This window comes from Chiloscyllium plagiosum, unplaced genomic scaffold (assembly GCF_037043375.1).
Source record: "Chiloscyllium plagiosum isolate Xiang-an unplaced genomic scaffold, Cpla_swu_hap1 HiC_scaffold_32, whole genome shotgun sequence".
Lineage (NCBI taxonomy): Eukaryota > Metazoa > Chordata > Chondrichthyes > Orectolobiformes > Hemiscylliidae > Chiloscyllium > Chiloscyllium plagiosum.
Window position 1 is genome coordinate 14,709,444 of NW_028270170.1, and position 26,292 is coordinate 14,735,735.

The window sequence follows — 26,292 nt, forward strand, 5'->3', positions numbered from 1 at the left end:
TGCGGACAACAAAGCTGGTCACTGATTACTGTAGCCAGGGGTGACTTGTCTTCCCTGCCTTATCCCCAAGTACAAAATACAACAAGTTAAGTTTCATTTTGACAAAACTAAGTTTGATAAAGATTGCTAATTCATGATAAAGACTGCTCATTATAAAACTTCCAATGAAGCCATTTCTATTTCCCTCATCAAAGGCAGCACTTTCAGGTTCAAACGTTGTAAAACAATCCAGACAGAAACTCAGACAACTTGAACCCATGATTCACACCCATTTCCGAAAGCATTTATTGTTTTATTATTCAGTGGATTTTCTGAAATCTCAGCTGGAATTATGAACCTTTCAAAGGCTAAAGGATATTCCACCAACATAAAAAAAGGATTAGGAGGATCCATACCTCAGTACGATAAAGGAGGGAAGAATACGCTGGGTAACTATTGAACAGTCAAACTAGTGTTGCTTGGGGTAGGCTTCTAAAAGGTATAATATGAATGAAGTTAAAACAAACTTACAAACTTATGCACTGATGAAAGTCAGCTATCAGGATTTGTAAAAGGCAAACCATGTTTTAGCAAAAGTAATAAACGTCTTAGAAGAAGAACAATCTTGGAACAATCTTGATGACTTGAACTGTCTTCTTCCACAATATAAAGGACAACAATTCCAGAAAATCATCTCCATCACCTCACCCTCCGGAAGTCATATTTCATCAGGAGGTTAAAGAAGTATGGGACAGGGTGTTATTTATTTACTTGCAATGTGAAGCCTGTATTTATTGCTCAGCTTTAATTGCACTTTCCTAACCATCCTAAATGTTACAACACACCTCAGGTGTAGCTGAGACTTGAGCCTGGTCCTCCTGGCTCAGACGGAGTGACACTACCACTGCACCACAAGAGGAATTCAGTTGTACTAGGGAAGGTCGTGGTTGTTAGTGTCTGGTAGGGTCTTTCCTGAGACTGAATGGAACTGGGGGACAGGTGATGGTTTTATGTTAGCTAGGGGGTAAATTTAGTTAGCACTTGACTAGATGTACATGTGTGGAGAACTGGTAATCAGCATGGTGGAAGTTTTGTTGAATGCGAGTAGAGATAATACCGTGACTAGAAATTTTAGTGCTTCCACCCTTGTCGAACCAATCTTGGTAAGCTCCGGTGTCTAAAATTGGTGAGTTGACTTTTTGAATCACTCCAGTCCACACAGTTACTGTGCATTCACAAAGCTGTGAGGAAATTCCAGGATTTCACCTGGCAACAGAGATGGAAGAACAATAGATTCCAAATCACAGAGATATGTGGCTTGAAGGGAAACTTGTAGGTGGTGGTGTTCCTATGCATCTGATGCCCTTGTGTGTTTGGAGGACACTGTCAGAGGGGCCTGGTGAGGCATATTCAAAGCATTCCGTGCAAAGGACAATTTTTAATGGTTCAATGACTTTTGCAATGTGTATGGCAATTGTTCCCCAGTTTTACCATATAAATATACACATGATGCAGAGGAATGGGATTAGTGAGTGGTAGACAGTATGTAACTTATGGTTACACTGCTCAGAATCGCTCAGAATATCGCCATGTATAATAAATGATAGAAGTATGTCTGCAATTGTAACGTTTGCATTTAACAATTCCTTGGTTGTATGCTAAACCGTTGTTTGCTGCTTCGTGAGAATGTCTTTTCCATTTTCTTGTAGAAAGTGCCTGATCAGCCAGAAGCAACTTCTGACCACAAATCCATGCAAGGCTCTGGGGAGGAGGCTATCACAAGTGCTCCCGTCGAACCAGATACTTCAGGTGAACATCATCTCTGCAATGATTCCAAATAACCTACACTTAAGACACTTCATGCAGAATCAATATTTTATTTTACTATCTTTTATTATACTCTTTTCATAACATTTAGTAGCAGTACAAAATTGGCATATAAAGTGCAACGCAATTCATTGTATTTCCTTATAGCATGCTGTCTGTGTGTCTGGTAAGGCCACTCACTTGCAGTGTAAATTGTCAATATGTATTTTCATGTCAACATTACAACCTGAGCTTACTGTTATAGAGATTGCAGACCTTTAGTGTGCTGTAGAGGGAAGACGTTAGACTGTGGCCCATCCCCATTGAGTCTCTGTGGTGGCTACTCCAAGCTTTAGTGTCTCCCTAAGCCGTAATCTTGGAGTTTGGAATGTGCCAATCTGTAGTAGTCAATTGTCAATAGTTCAAAGACCAACATGTTTGGGACAGACCAAAGTGTGTCTTTCACTGAGTTGATGGTCCTCCAGCAGTTGATATTTAGCATCATGGAATTTTACACCACAGAAAGAGACCCTTTGACTCATCATGTTGTGCTGGTCATCAAACATCCATCTACACAAATCTGATTTGCCAGCATCTAACCCATGGCATTATATACAGTGGCATTTCATGTGTTCATCTAAATAGTTCCTAGATATCTTGAGGTTTCCTGCTTCTTCCATTCTTTTAGGCAGTGGGTTCCAGTTACTCACACCCTCTTGGTAAAAAGGAAATTCTTCAAATCCCTTCTGAATCTCCTGATCCTTATCTTAAATCTGTTCCTCTTGGTTATTGACCTCTCTATTAAGGGGAAAGGTTCCCTATTTGCCTTGCTTATGTCCGTCAGAACTTTGTACACATCAATCATATGTCATTCCCCCCGCGCCCTCTGCCCCACCCCAGCTTTCAACGCTCTAAGGCAAACAATTCCAGCCTAACTAGTCTCTCTTTATAGCTGAATCACTTCAGCCCAAGCAACATCCTGGCAAACCTCTTCTGCACCTTTTCTTATGTAATCGCATCCTTCCCATAGGGTGGTGCACAATACTCCACTGTGGCCTAACTAATGTTATACACAGCACCAATATTACCTCCTTGCCCCTTTAACTTAGTATGCACTCCTGGGAACAGCCAGTAGAGAACAGAGCTTCATTCAGCTTGTTGGGATGAATATTGTCAAAACCACTCTTGCTTTGAAATGCCACATCCACAAACACCAGTAATGGTAAAGGAAAATGGGAACAGATGTGCTAGACCCAAGGAGACTGCAGCCATAATCAAGAGAAAGTGATCTCAGTTGACAGTATGGTGCTAGAAAAGCACAGCCGGTCAGGCAGCATCCGAGGAGCAGGAGAATTGGCGTTTCGGGCATAAACCCTTCATCGGGAATGCATCAATCCTCACTTTCTCCTGGAAAACCATCTCAGAGTGACACTGAGCTTCCAGTCTATTAGTAGCAGCTGATAAAGAGTCCATAAGCATGACCCTTCCTGCTGAGATCCACACAGTTTAACATTGCTGAGGGCATTTCATGTGAATCAGGGCAGGTCACCATCAATCATCACCATTCTGAGTTTCTTGTATATAGACAGAAAGCAGGTTGGAACAGATCGATGTTATTTGAGATATCCTGCAGATTTGGGAATGAGTCCTGTTCAGGGCAGGGCCATAGCTGGGTATTTGCTCCTGTTTGAAAAGCCATTGACTTGTATTAACCAAAAAGCACCAAAACTTCGCTGCCCCGGGGACCCCTGTTGCGTGAAGCATTCCAAAAATAAAAGCAAAACATTCTCACTTGAGAATGTAACTTTTAAAAAAAACTTTTGCAATTTACATATGAAAGAACTGAAACCAACACGATCATTCTAAAAGATGAGAGACTTAATAAACAATCCAAGTCTTTCTCAATGTATAATTTCAGTTACATTACACTCTAAACTTGTGCTATAAATTCTGTGTCTTACAATCTTATTCTCCACAACCACCTGATGAGGGAGCAACACTCCAAAAGCTAGTGTGTCCAAATAAACCTGTTGGACTATAACCTGGTGATCGTTAAACCATGGAAGACTAGACCAGCTCTCTGCTGGGAAAAACACTTCTGTTGGAGCAGCTCGTGCTTCCAGTTTGTGAAGTGGCGTCTTTTTCCTGCTCCTCAGATCCCGGAGCAGCTCAATGTGAGTGAGGCTGGTCAATGGGGTATCCTGCTACATAGGGACAGCCACTGTCTAGCAGGTCCACCTTCCCCAGAACCAGACCCACAAAGACACACAACACAAGAATTACAACAAACAGACAATGCACACAGCAGAGAGTTCTCCTGGTGACCTGACCAACATCCAAATCTCAACCCATATACCCAAACTGGATGTAATTGATCATTTATCTCATGAATGTTTGAGCTAATTTCCTGAATGCAAAATGCTCGGTCACCCATTTCAAACCAATGAATGTATTTCAAACATGAGTTATTTGACTATAAGCCATTAACCGGTTTGGAGAATGTGAGAACACACTGCCATGTGTCTCTTTTGGTGATATTATCCAAAAGTATAACCTCAGATAGCACGTATCCACTAGGACCCAGCTCGCCTTCACTCTTATAGCCCTCAACCTTCCCCACGCAGCCTGTGATTTGTCACACAGATTGAGTGACGTCTGGGTTGGGATGAACGTAAAACTTACCAAGGGTAATATTGGGAAGTCCAAAGTCATTGTCATAGAGACATAGAGATCTACAGCACAGCCCATTGCTTGCACTGGTCAAAAACAATTACCTAGTTATTCCAATCCCATTGGCCAAAAGCCTTGTATGCCTTGGCATCTTAAGTGCACATCTGAAAGCTTCTTAATTGCTATGAGGGTTTGGCTTTACAACCCTTACAGGCAGTGAGTACTAGACTCCCACCACCCTCCGGGTGAAAAGGTTACCCCTCATTTCTCCTCTAAACCTTCTGCCCCTTCCCTTAAATCTGTGCCCCAGACATTAATCCCTCATCAAGGAGAAATGTTTCTTTCTGTATACCCTACTTATGCCTCTTATCATTTTATACATCTCAGTTATGTTCCCTCTCAATCTCCTCTGCTCTAAGGAAAAGAACCCCACACTGTCTGCTCTCTCTTCATAACTGAAACTCTCCAGCCCAGGCAACATCCTGGTAAATCTCCTCTTTACCCTCTCCCATACAATCACATCCCTCCCATAATGTGGATTCCAGAACTGCACACAATACCACAGCTGTGGCCTAACCCATGTTTTATATAATTCCAGTACAACCTCCATAATCTTAAATGGTACGTCTTTACAAATAAAGGCAAGCATACCGTAAGCTTCTTTAACCAGTTTATCCAACTCTTCATTGTAGGTGGTTCCCTGCCACAATATCTGTCCCTTAGCCTCTCTCTACCCAGCCATTACCTAACACTGAATTTTGGTGTGTTATTTCTCCCTGAGCTGTGTTTCCAACCCCAGATCCTCTCCATTGCCAAGACTCCCGCCTTCCTAACACTTCTCATCTCCGTCTCAACTTCAGCTCATCCGTTGCTAAAACCCTCATTCCTGTTGCCTTCAGACTTGACTGTTCCAACGCCTATCTGGTTGGTCTCCCACCTGCACATCAAAAGCTTGAGCTCATGTCAATCTCATTTATCCATTAATCACATCAAGATCCAAACACTTCTCACTACCAGGCTCACTGACCTAGACCGGATCCTGAGCCAGGAACACTTTGGTTTAAAAGTTCACATCTGTGTTGTCAAGGTCCTCTGAGCCTTTGTCTCTCACCTGTACATCTGATAGTGAGAGGTTTTTGGATCTTGATGTGATTAATGTGTAAATGAGATTGACATGAGCTCAAGCTTATAGATGGTGCAGGTGGGAGACCATCCAGATAGGCGTTGGAACAGTCAAGTCTGAAGGCAACAGGAATGAGGGTTTTAGCAACGGATGAGCTGAAGTTGAGACGGATATGAGAAGTGTTAGGAAGGCGGGAGTCTTGGCAATGGAGAGGATCTGGGGTTGGAAACACAGCTCAGGGAGAAATAACACACCAAGGTTCAGTGCCATAGCTTTCCAAAGTCTCTGTGTTCCTCCCATTCTTTCCTCTTGTGTACTGTCGATTTTCACTATATGTTGCAAATTCAATTGCAAGCTCTTGAATTCTCTTCCTCCACCTTACTGCATGAAGTTGTTGCATTTGCTTTTTAAGAAAAAGACACAGTGAGTATCCTTCAGGGAAGCAAACCTGACATCTGGACCTGGACTGGCCTATATGGGCTCCAGTCTCACACCAACATCGTTGGCTTTCAAGTGTTCAGTGAAGTAGACTTGCAAGACCCACTTGGTGACACTGAAGTAGGATGAGCCTCTGCCTAACAACATTGCGTGAGAGTATCTTCACTAAACAGAGGGTAACCTTTAAAAATGTAGGGGCGTATGGTGGCACAGTGGTGAGCACTGCTGCCTCACAGCACCAGGGACCTGAGTTCAATTCCAAACTCGGGTGACTGTGTGGAGTTTGCGCATTCTCCCTGTGTTTCGTCCGGGTGCTCCGGTTTCCTCCCACAGTCCGAAGATGTGCAGGTTAGGTGAGTTGGCCATGCTAAATTGCCCGTAATGTTAGGTGCATTAGTCAGGGGTAAATATAGGGTAGGGGAATGCGTCTGGATGGGATACTCTTCAGAGGGTCGGTGTGGCTTTGTTGGGTGGAACGGCCTGTTTCCACACTGTAGGGATTCTAATTCTAATTCTGTAGACCCACCATCACCATTTCTGGGTAACATGTGATGGGCAGTAAATGCCAGCCTTGCCCAGTGATCCCCACACGCTGCAGGTAAATTTTTTTAAAAACGTGATGTGCTTGAAAATGGAATGTTGCTTGAAAAAAATTATGGCATGGCAAACTGAATGCATGCAAAATAGAGATAAGCAGATTTAACTCCGAAATTCATGATTAATAATCAAAAGCAAAGGGTTCTTGTGGTAGTGTCCCTATCTCTGAGCCAGGAGGTCTAGGTATGAATCCCATCTGCTTTGGAGGTCTGAACATGGCTGAACAGATTGATGAAAAATATTTAATCATCAAAAGAAAAGCTAAAATGATCTATTTGATGATAGATATGGAAGAAGACATTGACATCAGACCTGAGAAAGAGATCTCGCCATCGTCAAAAGGAGACAAGGTGAATTGAAGTTCAGAGTGCTCTATGTTGGTAAATTACCACCCATCACATCAAACTGTCAATGGATTAACTTGTTATGTGGTGAAGGGTTCAATTGATTGATGTTTGATTATAAGAGTCTGGGAGATAGTAAGGATTGCAGATGCTGGAGAGTCAGAGTTGATGAAGTGTAGCGCTAGAAAAGCACATCAGGTCAGGCAGCATCTGAGGAGCAGGAGAATCAATGTTTCGGTCATAACCCTTCATCAGGACTGTTGCAGCGTTATGCCTGAAACATCGACTCTGTTGCTCCTCAGATGCTGCCTGACCTGCTGTGCCTTTCCCAGTGCCACACTTCATCGACTCTGAGAAGAGTCTGGTCCTTTTTCTCTGTGTGTGGTTAGTTGAGCCTGGATATGGCGACTTAGAAAAATAACCTAAACTGCAGGCCAGCTGCTGTAAGCATTGAACAGACATTTTAAACTATTGCAAATAAAGCATACACATACCCACACAAACACACACGCACACCCACCCACACATACACACACACATATCACCCCCACACATATTGACCCCCACACACACACACCCACCTCCCCCCACACGCACACACACAGACACGCGCGCGCGCACGCACACACACGCATGCACACACAGACACACACACACACACACAGCCTGGTGATTTTTGCATACCTCAAAGGCTTAAAATGTAACATTGAATAAAAACGTACTTTCTCCCCCTAAATTCCTAACTTACCTTAAACCATTAGTCTCAGTTGACCATTGATCCCGTGCCAGTGGAGACTGCAGACAATGTAAACTATAGGTACTGCATGGAAATGCTTAGCAGCTCTTTCAGCATCTGGGAGAGAAAACCCAAGGTAGCAGGGGCTCAAAGAAACAAGGGACAGAATTTTACCAACCCTGAAGTCGATGAGAAAGGGAAACAATTGGGCAAGTTGGCACCGGGGAGATATTTGGCGCCTCTTCCCCTCAGTTCAGTGTGAGCAGCTCCACTGGGAACCTGCATGACCTGCCACCAATTTACACCCTTATTGGCTGCAGGAGGGTCCCAATTTGCCACCCTATAGTGTGGAAGTAGGCCATTTGGCCCATCGACTCCACACTGACCTGCTGAACAGCATTCCACCCAAATGCACCTCCCTTTAGCCTATCCCTGTGACCCTGCATTTCCAATGGCTAATCCACCCATCCTGCCATCCCTGGACACTATGGACAATAACCCATGGCTATTCCACCTAGTCTAACTTAACTATCGGAGCAATGATTCAAACTGAAATGATTTTTCCCTTCTTCTGAGTTGGCAGAATTCATTTTATCTTGCCCATTTTACCATCAACATTATGAAAATGATAAGTATCAGTGCAGTTTTCGCTGGTGAGTGGTGTTGCTGAATTGATGTTTCCTGTTTTCTGAAGTTTAATTTCACATATTCTCTTCCAGGAAGAAGTTGATCCATGTATCTGTCCTGTCTCCCCAGGACCTCCAGGGACAAAGGTAAGGAAATGATTGAACATTCAACAGTTACAGTCGAGATTTTGTCAATCGGAATTGGAAATCAGTGAATGTTAACTTGCAGTGTCTTCTCCTGAGGCTAACATTTCCAGGACATTCTACACAATATGTCGTATTGTTCAGGATTCAGTCATTTTGAAGCTGTTGTTAACAGGAGTCTCTGATTGGTCACATTTTCCTTATTTCATCAGCCTATTAATATTTCTGATGAATTTCGGTAAAAAAAAATTGACAAAAAACTTTGTGGAGTCCTGCTGAACCAATAATAACCAACATGATGATCTACGATAATGAATTGGTTTCACAGCACTTTCACTTTGTAAAGATAATAGTTGACTTACTCAGCCCTGGAAGAGCTAATAAATAACAAGTTGAAGAACTGAAAGAGTGAGGCAACATGGAGTTACAATGGTTGATGATAACAATTGCTCAGCCTGGAGATGAAGTGCTTCATAAGATGTGGGGGTCATTGGCAGGGCTAGCATTTATTACCCATCCTGAGTTGTTCTAGAGGAGATGATGGCGAGTCATCTTCTGGAAAGCAGCTGAGTGGGTTTGCTAAACCATCTCAGTTAAGATTCAACCACATTGCTGTGGATCTGGAGTCACATATAAGCCAGTATTGCAACATGGGGTAAATCCCTTTGCTAATTTAAACATACAAAGGATTCACCCCATACTGTTAAAATTCGAGAGGCAAAGAACTATCCCAAAAGTCACCATTTAAAGTAAAAATTAACAACTTCATTCTGTAAGTCTAACAGAGAATATTAACTAACAACTATTTACAACTCCTTTCTGTTAAACCTATCTTTTACTTCCCACTTTACAATACTAGTCCGATAAAAAATCCCGAATGCGATTTATGAAAATAAAAATCACGTTTCAAAGCCAGTCAGCCTTACTGATTTTCCCTTGTGGGTTCTCTCCAGGTTGGTTTCTCTGTTCTGCTGCGCAGACTTCTTCCATAGACAGGTACTTCTCAGAGAGCTCTGAAACTAGCAGCCTACATCTGTTGATCTTTTGGTAGTTCTCATCCTAAGTGTTCAAAATGTCCAGTTTTATACCCCAAAACATCGGATCGTTTCACTGGTTTTAATATTATCAACATACTAAATTCAAACTTGATTGGATTTTGGTATCTTGGGGTATAATTTAAATTGGTTGGCTGAATTTGAATTTGTTTCTGTCTCCAGGCAACCCAGCTACTCTATTTGTGTTGACCATGTGTTACTTTGTTATCTTGATCAGAACACTTTGTGCTGTGTCAGATGGTTTTGCTAGCTTTTCAACTCTCTTAAAGGTACAGTACCTCTACACCTTCATAACACCAGGCTGAGTAAGGATAACAGATTTCCTACCTTTGCAGATCACAAGCTGAACTGCGACAATCCAGTAATTTCGACATTGTCATCACTGAAACAAATGTCTTATACAATCAATCAATCAATTTATGGGCAGCATGGTGGTTCAGTGGTTAGCACTGCTGCCAAAGGGTGCCAGGGACCTGGGTTCGATTCCAACCTCGGGCGACTGTCTGTGTGCAGTTTGCACATTCTCCCTGTGTCTGCATGGGTTTCCTCCGGGTTCTCCGGTTTCCTCCCACAGTCAAAAGATGTGCAGATCAGGTGAATTAGCCAGGTTGAATTGCCCATAGTGTTAGGCAGGGTAATGGGTCTGGGTGGATTACTCTTCAGAGGGTCAGTGTGGACTTAGAGTCATAGAGATGTCCAGCATGGAAACAGACCCTTCGGTCCAACCCGTCCATGCCGACCAGATATCCCAACCCAATCTAGTCCCACCTGCCAGCACCTGGCCCATATCCCTCCAAACCCTTCCTATTCATATACCCATCCAAATGCCTCTTAAATGTTGCAATTATACCAGCGTCCACCACATCCTCTGGCAGCTCATTCCATACATGTACCACCCTCTGCATGAAAAAGTTGCCCCTTAGCTCTCTTTTATATCTTTCCCCTCTCACCCTAAACCTATGCCCTCTAGTTCTGGACTCCCCAACCCCAGGGAAAAGACTTTGCCTATTTACTCTATCCATGCCCCTCATAATTTTGTAAACCTCTATAAGGTCACCCCTCACTCTCCAACGCTCCAGGGAAAACAGCCCCAGCCTGTTCAGCCTCTCCCTTTAGCTCAGATCCTCCAATCCTGACAACATCCTTGTAAATCTTTTCTGAACCCTTTCAAGTTTCACAACATCTTTCCGATAGGAAGGAGACCAGAATTGCATGCAATATTCCAACAGTGGCCTAACCAATGTCTTGTACAGCCGCAACATGACCTCCCAACTCCTGTACTCAATACTCTGACCAATAAAAGAAAGCATACCAAACGCCTTCTTCACTATCCTATCTACCTGCGACCCCACTTTCAAGGAGCTATGAACCTGCACTCCAGGTCTCTTTGTTCAGCAACACTCCCTAGGACCTTACCATTAAGTGTATAAGTCCTGCTAAGATTTGCTTTCCCAAAATGCAGCACCTCGCATTTATCTGAATTAAACTCCATCTGCCACTTCTCAGCCCATTGGCCCATCTGGTCCAGATCCTGTTGTAATCTGAGGTAACCTTCTCCGCTGTCCACTACACCTCCAATTTTGGTGTCGTCTGCAAACTTACTAATTGTACCTCTTATGCTCGCATCCAAATCATTTATGTAAATGACAAAAAGTAGAAGACCCAGCACCGATCCTTGTGGCACTCCACTGGTCACTGGTCATCAGTGTGCTTTCTTGACTGTCGTGTCGATGTGGATGGACCAGCAAGGCGGTTGATGATACTTACTCCAGGGAACTTGAAACTCTCAGACCATCTCCACCTCAGCACCATTGATACAGTCAGGGGTGTGTCCTCCACTCTGCTTTGACCAGCTCCTTCATTTTGGTCACGCCTTACTGAAGTCCATATAGATCACATCTACTGCTCTGCCCTCATCAATCTTCTTTGTTACTTCATCAAAAATCTCAATCAAGTTTGTGAGACATGATTTCCCACGCACAAAGCCATGTTGACTATCCCGAATCAGTCCTTGCCTTTCCAAATACATGTACATCCTGTCCCTCAGGAGTCCCTCCAACAACTTGCCCACCACCGACGTCAGGCTCACTGGTCTATAGTTCCCTGGCTTGTTTGTACCACCCTTCTTAAACAGTGGCACCACGTTTGCCAACCTCCAGTCTTCTGGCACCTCACCTGTGACTATCGATGATACAAATATCTCAGCAAGAGGCCCAGCAATCACTTCTCTAGCTTCCCACAGAGTTCTCGGGTACACCTGATCAGGTCCTGGGGATTTATCCACCTTTAACCGTTTCAAGACATCCAGCACTTCCTCCTCTGTAATCTGGACATTTTGCAAGATGTCACCACCTATTTCCCTACAGTCTATATCTTCCATATCCTTTTCCACAGTAAATACTGATGCAAAATATTCATTTAGTATCTCCCCCATTTTCTGTGGCTCCACACAAAGACTGCCTTGCTGATCTTTGAGGGGTCCTATTCTCTCCCTAATTACCCTTTTGTCCTTAATATATTTGTAAAACCCCTTTGGATTCTCCTTAATTCTATTTGCCAAAGCTATCTCATGTCCCCGTTTTGCCCTCCTGATTTGGGCCGAAGGGCCTATTTCCATACTCAAGGAAATCTAATCTAAGCTAATCGATCAAATTGAAATTCCCTCAGCTGCCTTGATGGACTTTTGAGCTCATGATTCCAGACCATGATTCAGGTGTCTGGGTTACTACTAACGGAAATACAATGCCTCCCCACTAACCAAATACTGCTTACTTGACATCTTACAAAGCTTTGCAAATTGGATAGCCCTTGACTTCAGTGTCTGTAACTAGGCTCCAGTGAGATTGGAGAGGAGTGTGAGAGAAAATTTATCAGGTCAACTTAAACGAGGCCGGAATAATTTCTACTGTGAGAACCAAATGAGAAATATTTTTATCTGTTATAGTGCCACTTTCTAGTCAACAAGAATCACCTTCAGTTTTACGCGTAATGTGAAGTGGCAGTGTTATTCTGGTTTCAAGCCAATGTCCTGGGATTCAGTTATCGAAAACAAATGGACTGGGTTGAGAAAAAGGATGCTGCAGATACTGGAAACCTGAAATTAAAAAACCAGAAACTGCTGCCGACACTGCGCAGCATCTGAGGAGAGAGAAACAGAGTTAACGTTTAGAGTTCAAAATTATTTCTTCCAAAGAAAATTTGTATTTGACTCCAAAACTTTAGCTCTGTCTCAGGTCTGTGATCTTCCATCAGACAAAACACCTCCACAGATGCTCCTCTAACCAGATGAGCATTTCCAGCATTTTCTGTTTATCGTCTGAGACATTGCACTGGGTTGCAGTATAACTCCTATCCAATTGGAATCCAGGATACTTAATAAAAAGCCTTCTTCACTTGGGCCTCTCTCGAGAATTCCCAGCATTTTTTCTGTCAAAGTTGTTGATGTTGGGGGGGGGGTAGGGTCAAGCTGATGCTCCTGTTTCCTACTGCTCAATGAAAGACAGAGTGGAGGTCTTTCCTGTGAAAGGATATTTGCAGACATCTTCGTCAACCCAACTGAAATTACGATCCATGGGAAGTGTATGAGGCTGCACCTCATTGCCTTTCAGCTTGGCAACTTTCAGGAATGTTGGAACAGGAGGAGACCATTCAGCCCATCGAGTCTGTCTTGTCATTCAGTAAGACCATGGGACGATCTGTGGCCCAACTCTGCAGACCCGCCTTTGGTTCATATCCCTAAATACCTCAGTTTACCAAAACTTTATCGCTCTCAGTTTTAAAATTAACACCTGATCCATTATCCGCTGCCATTTGTGGAAGAGACTTCTAAACATCCACCTTTTTATGTGTAGGATTTCATCAGACAAACAGGTCTCTGGCTGTCTGCGTGATAAATCTCGTCCAGCAGAGTTGCTCTTTTACCTGACAAATGTATTTCCCCCACAGGGGGAGCAGGGGCTCCCAGGCAAACCAGGTCGACATGGAGAAGATGGAGCTCCTGGCCCGGTGGGTCCAACTGGTCCTGAGGGACACCCTGGACAACCCGGATTACCCGGACAACCCGGATTACCTGGACCACCCGGATTACCCGGACCACCTGGATCAAGAAGAGAAACTGGATGGTTTGGCACTGGGGTGAGTTCCTTTCATCTTTCTATTGCTATAGAGGTATGACATTGGGACAATTGTGTTTGACCTGGTGTTCGGTCCTTAATTACCCTGCAGTTATGCAGGACACATAGTGAGCTCTGAGAAGTGGGAAACCTTTCTACTTTTCCATCTGGTACTTCACCAAGCTACTGTGAAATAGATGCTGGACGGAGCCACTGACCCAGCACGGCAGTGCAGCCGGTGGGGTATTAGTGCTGTAATGCAGCAGATAGGGAGTTAGTACTGTAATACAGCAGATCGGCAGTTAGTACAGTAATGCAGCAGATAAGGAGTTAGCTGTGTAATGCAGCAGATAGGAAGTTAGAACAGTAATGCAGCATTAAAGAGTTAGCACAGTAATGCAGCAGATCGGGAGTTAGCTCAGTAATGCAACAGATAGGGAGTGAGCTGTGTAATGCAGCAGATAGGGAGTTAGCAGTGTAATGCAGCAGATATGGAGTTGGCACATTAATGCAGCAGATTGGGTGTTAGCACAGTAATGCAACAGATAGGGAGTTAGCTGTGTAATGCAGCAGATAGGGATTCAGCCTGTAATGCCGCAGATCAGGAGTTAGCAGTGTAATGCAATAGATCGGAAGTTAGCACAGTAATGCAGCAGATAGGGAGTTAGCTCCGTAATGCAGCAGTTAGGGAGTTAGCTGTGTAATGCAGCAGTTAGGGAGTTAGCTGTGTAATACAGCAGATAGGGAGTTAGCACTGTAATGCGGCAGATAAGGAGTTAGCTCCATAATGCAGCAGTTAGGGAGTTAGCTGTGTAATGCAGCAGATAGGGATTCAGCCTGTAATGCCGCAGATCAGGAGTTACCAGTGTAATACAATAGATAGGGAGTTAGCACAGAAATGCAGCAGATAGGGAGTTAGCTCGTAATGCAGCAGATAGGGAGTTAGCTGTGTAATGCAGACATTAGGGAGTTAGCTGTGTAATGCAGCAGATAGGGATTCAGCCTGTAATGCAGCAGATCAGGAGTTAGCAGTGTAATGCAGCAGATAGAGAGTTAGCACAGTAATGCCGCATATCAGGAGTTAGCAATGTAATGCAATAGATAGGGAGTTAGCTCTGTAATGCAGCAGATAGGGAGTTAGCACAGTAATGCAGGAGATAGAGACATAGCACTGTAATGCAGCAGATAAGGAGTTCGCACTGTAATGCAGCAGGTACAGAGTTAGCACAGTAATGCAGCAGATAGGGAGTTAGTACAGTAATGCAGCATAGGGAGATAGCACTGTAATGCAGCAGATAGCGATTTAGCATTGTAATGCAGCACACAGGGAGTTAGCAATGCAATGCAGCTGATCAGACGTTAGCACTGTAATGCAACAGATTGAGAAATAGCTCCATAATGCAGCAGATAGGGAGTTAGCTCCGTAATGCAGCAGATACGGGGTTAGTACATTAATGCAGCAGATAGGGTGTTAGCACAGAAATGCAGCAGATAAGGAGTTAGCCTGTAATGCAGCAGATCCAGAGTTAGCTCCGCAATGCAGCAGACATGGGGTTCGCACAGTAATACAACAGATAGGGAGTTAGCACTGTAATGCAGGAGTTTAGGAGTTAGCTTGGTAATGCTGGCGATAAGAAGTTAGCTCTGTAATGCAGCAGATCAGGAGTTATTACTAAAATGCAACAGATAGGGAGTTAGCGCTGTAATGCAGCACACAAACAGTTAGCACAGTAATGCAGCAGATAAGGAGTTAGCACAGTAATGCAGCAGAAAGGGAGTCATCACAGTAATGCAACAGATAGGGAGTTAGCACAATAATGCAGCGCACAGGGAGTTAGCTCTGCAATGCAGCAGATAGGGAGTTAGCACTGTAATGCAACAGATAGCGACTTAGCCTGCAATGCAGCAGATAGTGAGTTACCAATGTAATGGATCAGATGAAGAGTTAGCACAATAATGCTGCAGATAGGGAGTTAGCACAGTAATGTGGCAGATTGGGAGTTAGCACAGTAACTTAGTAGATAGGGAGTTAGCGCAGTAATGCAGCATATCGGGTGTTAGCACAGTAATGCAGCAGATACGGGGTTAGCACAGTAATGCAGCACACAAAGAGTTAGCACAGTAATGCAGCAGATCGGGAGTTAGCACAGTAATGCAGCAGATACGGGATTAGCACAGTAATGCAGCACACAAAGAGTTAGCACAGTAATGCAGTAGATCGGGATTTGGCACAGTAATTCAGCAGATACAGGGTTAGCACAGTAATGCAGCAGATAGAGAGTTAGCAGGAGATCGGGAGTTAGCTCGGTAATGCAGCAGATAGGGAGTTAGCACTGTAATATTGCAGATTGGGAGTTAGCAAAGTAATGCAGCAGAAAGGGTGTTAGCTGTGTAATGCAGCAGATTGGAGTTAGCACAGTAATGCAGGAGATAGGGAGTTAGCACTGTAATATTGCAGACAGGGAGTTAGCTCGGTAATGCAGCAGATCGGGAGTTAGCACAGTAATGCAGCAGATAGGGAGTTAGTACTGTAATGCAGCAGATAGGGAGTTAGCTGTGTAATGCAGCAGATAGGGAGTTCGCATGGTAATGCAGCAGAGAGGGAGTTAGTACTATAATGCAGCAGATAAGGAGTTAGCAAAGTAATGCAGCAGATATAGAGTTGGCACTGTAATGCAACAGATAGGGAGTTAGCTCTGTAATGCAGCAGATAAGGAGTTAGCACAGTAATGCAGCAGATAGGGAGTTAGTACTGTAATGCAGCAGATAGGGAGTTAGCTGTGTAATGCAGCAGATAGGGAGTTCGCATGGTAATGCAGCAGAGAGGGAGTTAGTACTATAATGCAGCAGATAAGGAGTTAGCAAAGTAATGCAGCAGATATAGAGTTGGCACTGTAATGCAGCAGATAGGGAGTTAGTACAGTAATGCAGCATAGGGAGATAGCACTGTAATGCAGCAGATAGCGATTTAGCATTGTAATGCAGCACACAGGGAGTTAGCAATGCAATGCAGCTGATCAGACGTTAGCACTGTAATGCAACAGATTGAGAAATAGCTCCATAATGCAGCAGATAGGGAGTTAGCTCCGTAATGCAGCAAATACGGGGTTAGTACATTAATGCAGCAGATAGGGTGTTAGCACAGAAATGCAGCAGATAAGGAGTTAGCCTGTAATGCAGCAGATCCAGAGTTAGCTCCGCAATGCAGCAGACATGGGGTTCGCACAGTAATACAACAGATAGGGAGTTAGCACTGTAATGCAGGAGTTTAGGAGTTAGCTTGGTAATGCTGGCGATAAGAAGTTAGCTCTGTAATGCAGCAGATCAGGAGTTATTACTAAAATGCAACAGATAGGGAGTTAGCGCTGTAATGCAGCACACAAACAGTTAGCACAGTAATGCAGCAGATAAGGAGTTAGCACAGTAATGCAGCAGAAAGGGAGTCATCACAGTAATGCAACAGATAGGGAGTTAGCACAATAATGCAGCGCACAGGGAGTTAGCTCTGCAATGCAGCAGATAGGGAGTTAGCACTGTAATGCAACAGATAGCGACTTAGCCTGCAATGCAGCAGATAGTGAATTACCAATGTAATGGATCAGATGAAGAGTTAGCACAATAATGCTGCAGATAGGGAGTTAGCACAGTAATGTGGCAGATTGGGAGTTAGCACAGTAACTTAGTAGATAGGGAGTTAGCGCAGTAATGCAGCATATCGGGTGTTAGCACAGTAATGCAGCAGATACGGGGTTAGCACAGTAATGCAGCACACAAAGAGTTAGCACAGTAATGCAGCAGATCGGGAGTTAGCACAGTAATGCAGCAGATACGGGATTAGCACAGTAATGCAGCACACAAAGAGTTAGCACAGTAATGCAGTAGATCGGGATTTGGCACAGTAATTCAGCAGATACAGGGTTAGCACAGTAATGCAGCAGATAGAGAGTTAGCAGGAGATCGGGAGTTAGCTCGGTAATGCAGCAGATAGGGAGTTAGCAAAGTAATGCAGCAGAAAGGGTGTTAGCTGTGTAATGCAGCAGATTGGAGTTAGCACAGTAATATTGCAGACAGGGTGTTAGCTCGGTAATGCAGCAGATCGGGAGTTAGCACAGTAATGCAGCAGATAGGGAGTTAGCTGTGTAATGCAGCAGATAGGGAGTTCGCATGGTAATGCAGCAGAGAGGGAGTTAGTACTATAATGCAGCAGATAAGGAGTTGGCAAAGTAATGCAGCAGATATAGAGTTGGCACTGTAATGCAACAGATAGGGAGTTAGCTCTGTAATGCAGCAGATAAGGAGTTAGCACAGTAATGCAGCAGATAGGGAGTTAGCTGTGTAATGCAGCAGATAGGGAGTTAGCTGTAATGCAGCAGATAGCGATTCAGCCTGTAATGCAGTAGATAGGGAATTAGCACGTAATGAAGCAGATAGGGAGTTAGCACAATAATGCAGCACACAAAGAGTTAGCACAGTAATGCAGTAGATCGGGATTTGGCACAGTAATGCAGCAGATACAGGGTTAGCACAGTAATGCAGCAGATAGAGAGTTAGCACTGTAATGCAGGAGATTGGGAGTTAGCTCGGTAATGCAGGAGATAGGAAATTAGCTCGGTAATGCAGCAGATCGGGAGTTAGCACAGTAATGCAGCAGATACGGGATTAGCACAGTAATGCAGCACACAAAGAGTTAGCACAGTAATGCAGTAGATCGGGATTTGGCACAGTAATTCAGCAGATACAGGGTTAGCACAGTAATGCAGCAGATAGAGAGTTAGCAGGAGATCGGGAGTTAGCTCGGTAATGCAGCAGATAGGGAGTTAGCACTGTAATATTGCAGATAGGGAGTTAGCAAAGTAATGCAGCAGAAAGGGTGTTAGCTGTGTAATACAGCAGATTGGAGTTAGCACAGTAATGCAGGAGATAGGGAGTTAGCACTGTAATATTGCAGACAGGGAGTTAGCTCGGTAATGCAGCAGATCGGGAGTTAGCACAGTAATGCAGCAGATAGGGAGTTAGTACTGTAATGCAGCAGATAGGGAGTTAGCTGTGTAATGCAGCAGATAGGGAGTTCGCATGGTAATGCAGCAGAGAGGGAGTTAGTACTATAATGCAGCAGATAAGGAGTTAGCAAAGTAATGCAGCAGATATAGAGTTGGCACTGTAATGCAACAGATAGGGAGTTAGCTCTGTAATGCAGCAGATAAGGAGTTAGCACAGTAATGCAGCAGATAGGGAGTTAGCTGTAATGCAGCAGATAGCGATTCAGCCTGTAATGCAGTAGATAGGGAATTAGCACGTAATGAAGCAGATAGGGAGTTAGCACAATAATGCAGCACACAAAGAGTTAGCACAGTAATGCAGTAGATCGGGATTTGGCACAGTAATGCAGCAGATACAGGGTTAGCACAGTAATGCAGCAGATAGAGAGTTAGCACTGTAATGCAGGAGATTGGGAGTTAGCTCGGTAATGCAGGAGATAGGAAATTAGCTCGGTAATGCAGCAGATAGGGAGATGGCACTGTAATATTGCAGATAGGGAGTTAGCACAATAAAGCAGCAGATAAGGAGTTAGCACTGTAATGCAGCAGATAGGGAGTTCGCATGGTAATGCAGCAGATAGGGAGTTAGCACAATAATGCAGCAAATAAGGAGTTAGCACTGTAATGCAACAGATAGGGAGTTAGCTGTGTAATGCAGCAGATAGGGAGTTTGCATGGTAATGCAGCAGATAGGGAGTTAGCCTGTAATGCAGCAGATAAGGAGTTAGCACAGTAATGCAGCAGATAGGGAGTTAGTACTTTAATGCAGCAGATAGGGAGTGAGCACAGTAATGCAGCAGATAAGGAGTTAGCAAAGTAATGCATCAGATAGGGAGTTAGCATGGTAATGCAGCAGATAAGAAGTTAGCACTGTAATATTGCAGACAGGGAGTTAGCTGGGTAATGCAGCAGATAGGGAGTTAGCACAGTAATGCAGCAGATAGGGAGTTAGTACTGTAATGTAGCAGATAGGGAGTTAGCTGTGTAATGCAGCAGATAGGGAGTTCGCATGGTAATGCAGCAGATGGGGAGTTAGTACTATAATGCAGCAAATAAGGAGTTAGCAAAGTAATGCAGCAGATATAGAGTTGGCACTGTAATGCAACAGATAGGGAGTTAGCAAAGTAATGCAGCAGATAGGGAGTTAGCTGTGTAATGCAGCAGATGGGGAGTTCGCATGGTAATGCAGCAGATAGGGAGTTAGTACTATAATGCAGCAGATAAGGAGTTAGCAAAGTAATGCAGCAGATATAGAGTTGGCACTGTAATGCAACAGATAGGGAGTTAGCAAAGAAATGCAGCAGATAGGGAGTTCGCACATTAATGCAGCAGATTGGGTGTTAGCATAGTAATGCAACAGATAGGGAGTTAGCTGTGTAATGCAGCAGATAGGGATACAGCCTGTAATGCCACAGATCAGGAGTTAGCAGTGTAATGCAATAGATCGGAAGTTAGCACAGTAATGCAATAGATAGGAAGTTAGCTCCGTAATGCTGCAGGTAGGGAGTTAGCTGTGTAATGCAGCAGTTAGGGAGTTAGCTGTGTAATGCAGCAGATAGGGATTCAGCCTGTAATGCCGCAGATCAGGAGTTACCAGTGTAATGCAGCAGATAGGGAGTTAGCACAGTAATGCAGCAGATATGGAGTTAGCTGTATAATGCTGCAGATATGGAGTTAGCACAGTAATGCAGCAGATAAGGAGTTAGCACTGTAATGCAACAGATCGGGAGTTATCTCGGTAATGCAGCAGAGAGGGAGTTAGTACTGTAATGCAGCAGATAGAGACACCCGGACCAACCAACCCAACCACCCTGTAGCTCAACATTTCAATTCCCCCTCCCACTCCACCAAGGATATGCAGGTCTTTGGACTCCTCCATCGTCAGACCACAGCAAAACGACGGTTGGAGGAAGAACGCCTCATCTTCCGGCTAGGAACCCTCCAACCACAAGGGATGAACTCGGATTTCACCAGTTTTCTCATTTCCCCTCCCCCCAGCCTGTCTCAGTCAAATCCATCAAATTCAGCACCGCCTTCCTAACCTGCAATCTTCTTCCCGACCTCTCCGCCCCCACCCCAGTCTGACCTATCAGCCTCATCTTGACCTCTTTCCACCTATCACATTTCCGACGCCCCTCCCCCAAGTCCCTCCTCCCTATCTTTTATATTAGCCTGCTGGACAAACTGTCCTCATTCCTGAAGAAGGGCTAATGCCCGAAACGTCGATTCTCCTGTTCCCTAGATGCTGCCTGACCTGCTGCGCTTTTCCAGCAACACATTTCCATTTCTAGCACTGTAATGCGGCAGATAAGGAGTTAGCTCCATAATGCAGCAGTTAGGGAGTTAGCACTGTAATGCAACAGATAGGGAGTTAGCTGTGTAATGCAGCAGATAGGGAGTTCGCATGGTAATGCAGCAGATAGGGAGTTAGCCTGTAATGCAGCAGATAAGGAGTTAGCACAGTAATGCAGCAGATAGGGAGTTAGTACTGTAATGCAGCAGGTAGGGAGTTAGCACTGTAATGCAACAGATAGGGAGTTAGTAAAGTAATGCAGCAGATAGGGAGTTCGCATAGTAATGCAGCAGATAGGGAGTTAGCCTGTAATGCAGCAGATAAGGAGTTAGCACAGTAATGCAGCAGATAGGGAGTTAGTACTGTAATGCAGCAGGTAGGGAGTTAGCACTGTAATGCAACAGATAGGGAGTTAGCTGTGTAATGCAGCAGATAGGGATTCAGCCTGTAATGCCGCAGGTTAGGAAATAGCAGTGTAATACAATAGGTAGGGAGTTAGCACAGTAATGCAGCAGATAGGGAGTTAGCTCCGTAATGCAGCAGATAGGGATTCAGCCTGTAATGCAGCAGATCAGGAGTTAGCAGTGTACTGCAGCAGATAGGGAGTTAGCACAGTAATGCCGCAGATCAGGAGTTAGCAGTGTAATGCAATGGATAGGGAGTTAGCTCTGTAATGCAGCAGATAGGGAGTTAGCACCGTAATGCAGGAGATAGAGACATACGCTGTAATGCAGCAGATAAGGAGTTCGCACTGTAATGCAGCAGGTACGGAATTAGCACAGTAATGCAGCAGATAGGGAGTTAGTACAGTAATGCAGCATAGGGAGATAGCACAGTAATGCAGGAGATAGGGAGATAGCACTGTAATGCAGCAGATAGGGATTTAGCATTGTAATGCAGCACATAGGGAGTTGCAATGCAATGCAGCTGATCAGACGTTAGCACTGTAATGCAACAGATTGAGAAATAGCTCCATAATGCAGCAGATAGGGAGTTAGCCCCGTAATGCAGCAGATACGGGGTTAGTACATTAATGCAGCAGATAGGGTGTTAGCACAGAAATGCAGCAGATATGGAGTTGGCACTGTAATGCAACAGATAGGGAGTTAGCAAAGTAATGCAGCAGATAGGGAGTTAGCTGTTCAATGCAGCAGATAGGGAGTTAGCACAGTAATGCAGCGCACAGGGAGTTAGCTGTGTAATGCAGCAGATAGAGAGTTAGCACAGTAATGCAACAGATAGCGACTTAGCCTGCAATGCAGCAGATAGTGAGTTAGCAATGTAATGGATCAGATGAAGAGTGAGCACAATAATGCAGCAGATAGGGAGTTAGCACAGTAATGCGGCAGATTGGGAGTTAGCCTGTAATGCAGAAGATAGGGAATTAGCACTGTATTGCAGCAGATTGAGAATTAGTACAGTAACGCAGTAGATAGGGAGTTAGCGCAGTAATGCAGCAGATCGGGAGTTTGCACAGTAATGCAGCAGATACGGGATTAGCAAAGTAATGTAGCACACAAAGAGTTAGCACAGTAATGCAGTAGATCGGGATTTGGCACAGTAATTCAGCAGATACAAGGTTACCATAGTAATGCAGCAGATAGAGTTAGCAGGAGATCGGGAGTTAGCTCGGTAATGCAGCAGATAGGGAGTTAGCACTGTAATATTGCAGATAGGGAGTTAGCAAAGTAATGCAGCAGAAAGGGTGTTAACTGTGTAGTGCAGCAGATAAGGAGTTAGCACTGTAATGCAGGAGATAGGGAGTTAGCACAGTAATGCAGCAGATAGGGTGTAAGCTGTGTAATGCAGCAGATAGGGAATTAGCACAGTAATGCAGTAGATAGGGAGTTAGCTGTGTAATGCAGCAGATAGGGAGTTAGCACAGTAATGCAGCAGATAGGGAGTTAGCTCTGTAATGCAGCAGATAGGGAGTTAGCACAGTAATGCAACAGATAGGGAGTCAGCACACTAATGCAGCAGATAGGGAGTTAGCTGTGTAATGCAGCAGATAGGGAGTTCACATGGTAATGTAGCAGATAGGGAGTTGGCCTGTAATGCAACAGATAAGGAGTTAACACAGTAATGCAGCAGATAGGGCGTTAGTACTGTAATGCAGCAGATAGGGAGTTAGCACAGTAATGCAGCAGATAGGGAGTTAGCACAGTAATGCAGCAGATAGGGAGTTAGCATGGTAATGTAGCAGATAGGGAGTTAGCACAGTAATGCAGCAGATAGGGAGTTAGTACTGTAATGCAGCAGATAGGGAGTTAGCACAGTAATGCAGCAGATAGGGAGTTAGCATGGTAATGTAGCAGATAGGGAGTTAGCACAGTAATGCAGCAGATAGGGAGTTAGTACTGTAATGCAGCAGATAGGGAGTTAGCTGTGTAATGCAGCAGATAGGGAGTTAGCAGAGTAATGCAACAGATAGGGAGTTAGCACAGTAATGCAGCAGATAGGAAGTTAGCTGTGTAATGCAGCAGATAGGGAGTTAGTACTGTAATGCAGCAGATAGCGATTCAGCCTGTAATGCAGTAGATAGGGAATTAGCACGTAATGAAGCAGATAGGGAGTTAGCACAGTAATGCAGCTCACAAAGAGTTAGCACAATAATGTAGCAGATCGGGATTTGGCACACTAATGCAGCAGATAATGGGTTAGCACAGTAATGCAGCAGATAGGGAGTTAGCACTGTAATATTGCAGATAGAGAGTTAGCACAATAATGCAGCAGATAAGGAGTTAGCACTGTAATGCAGCAGATAGGGAGTTAGCTGTGTAATGCAGCAGATAGGGAGTTCGCATGGTAATGCAGCAGATTGGGAGTTAGCCTGTAATGCAGCAGATAAGGAGTTAGCACAGTAATGCAGCAGATAGGGAGTTAGTACTGTAATGCAGCAGATAGGGAGTTAGCACAGTAATGCAGCAGATAAGGAGTTAGCAAAGTAATGCAGCAGACAGGGAGTTAGCATGGTAATGCAGAGATAGGGAGTTAGCACTGTAATGCAGCAGATAGGGAGTTAGTACTGTAATGCAGCAGATAGGGAGTTAGCACAGTAATATTCCAGATAGGGAGTTAGCACAGTAATGCAGCAGATATGGAGTTAGTACTGTAATGCAGCAGATAGGGAGTTAGCACTGTAATATTCCAGACAGGGAGTTAGCAAAGTAATGCAGCAGATATGGAGTTGGCACTGTAATGCAACAGATAGGGAGTTAGCAAAGTAAAGCAGCAGATAGGGAGTTAGCTGTGTAATGGAGCAGATAGGGAGTTAGCTGTGTAATGCAACAGATAGGGAGTTAGCTGTGTAATGCAGCAGATAGGGATTCAGCCTGTCATGCAGTAGATAGGGAATTAGCACAGTAATGAAGCAGATAGGGAGTTTCCACTTTAATACAGCAGGTAGGGATTTAGCACAATAATGCAATAGATATGGAGTTAGCTATGTAATATTGCAGATAGGGAGTTAGCTCCGTAATGCAGCAGATAAGGAGTTAGCACTGTAATGCAACAGAAAGGGTGTTAGCTGTGTAATGCAGCAGATAGAGAGTTAGCACTGTAATGCAATAGATAGGGAGTTAGCTGTGTAATGCAGCAGATAGGGAGTTAGCACTGTAATGCAGCAGATCGGGAGTTAGCTGTGTAATGCAGCAGATAGGGAGTTAGCACAGTAATGCAATAGATAGGGAGTTAGCTGTGTAATGCAGCAGATAGGGAGTTAGCACTGTAATGCAGCAGATAGGGAGTTAGCTGTGTAATGCAGCAGATAGGGAGTTAGCACTGTAATGCAATAGATAGGGAGTTAGCTGTGTAATGCAACAGATGGGGAGTTAGCACTGTAATACAGTAGATAGGGAATTAGCACAGTAATGAAGCAGATAAGGTGTTTCCACTTTAATACAGCAGATAGGGATTTAGCACAATAATGCAACACACAGGGAGTTAGCTCTGTAATGCAGCAAATACGAAGTTAGCAATGCAATGCGGCAGATCGGGAGTTAGCACAGTAATGCAGCAGATTGGGAGTTAGCACTGTAATTCAGCAGATAGGGAGTTAGCTGTGTAATGCAGCAGATAGGGAGTTAGCACTGTAATGCAGCAGATAAGGAGTTAGCACAGTAATGCAACAGATAGGGAGTTAGCACAGTAATGCAGCAGATAGGGAGTTAGCTGTGTAATGCAGCAGATAGCGATTCAGCCTGTAATGCCGTAGATAGGGAGTTAGCACGGTAATGAAGCAGATAGGGAGTTAGCACAATAATGCAGCACACAAAGAGTTAGCACAGTAATGCAGTAGATCGGGATTTGGCACAGTAATGCAGGAGATACAGGATTAGCACAGTAATGCAGCAGATAGAGAGTTAGCACTGTAATGCAGGAGATCTGGAGTTAGCTCGGTAATGCAGGAGATAGAAAATTAGCTCGGTAATGCAGCAGATAGGGAGATGGCACTGTAATATTGCAGATAGGGAGTTAGCACAATAATGCAGCAGATAAGGAGTTAGCACTGTAATGCAACAGATAGGGAGCTAGCTGTGTAATGCAGCAGATAGGGAGTTAGCACTGTAATGCAGCAGATAGGGAGTTAGCACTGTAATATTCCAGATAGGGAGTTAGCAAAGTAATGCAGCAGTTAGGGAGTTAGTACTGTAATGCAGCAGATAAGGAGTTAGCAAAGTAATGCAGCAGATATGAAGTTGGCACTGTAATGCAACAGATAGGGAGTTAGCAAAGTAAAGCAGCAGATAGGGAGTTAGCTGTGAAATGGAGCAGATAGGGAGTTAGCTGTGTAATGCAGCAGATAGGGAGTTAGCACTGTAATGCAGCAGATAGAGAGTTAGCTGTGTAATGCAGCAGATAGGGAGTTAGCTGTGTAATGCAGCAGATAGCGATTCAGCCTGTAATGCAGTAGATAGGGAATTAGCACGTAATGAAGCAGATAGGGAGTTAGCACAGTAATGTAGCACACAAAGAGTTAGCACAGTAATGCAGTAGATCGGGATTTGGCACACTAATGCAGCAGATAAAGGGTTAGCACAGTAATGCAGCAGATAGGGAGTTAGCACTGTAATATTGCAGATAGGGAGTTAGCACAATAATGCAGCAGATAAGGAGTTAGCACAGTAATGCAGCAGATAGGGAGTTAGCTGTGTAATGCAGCAGATCGGGAGTTCGCATGGTAATGCAGCAGATAGGGAGTTGGCCTGTAATGCAGCAGATAAGGAGTTAGCACAGTAATGCAGCAGATAAGGAGTTAGCACAGTAATGCAGCAGATAGGGAGTTAGCTGTGTAATACAACAGATAGGGAGCTAGCTGTGTAATGCAGCAG

General features: G+C 44.2%; 1 protein-coding gene across 1 annotated transcript in view; it reads left to right on the forward strand.

Moving 5' to 3' along the window:
• LOC122539835 (uncharacterized) overlaps positions 1-26,292 on the forward strand; it is a 141,513-nt gene that overhangs the window by 42,802 nt on the left and 72,419 nt on the right. Inside the window, exons 5-8 of the mRNA XM_043674932.2 lie at positions 1,689-1,788; positions 6,899-6,963; positions 8,413-8,466; positions 13,464-13,652. Of these exons, the coding sequence (XP_043530867.2) occupies positions 1,689-1,788; positions 6,899-6,963; positions 8,413-8,466; positions 13,464-13,652 (408 nt within the window). The remainder of the gene's footprint in view (positions 1-1,688; positions 1,789-6,898; positions 6,964-8,412; positions 8,467-13,463; positions 13,653-26,292) is intronic.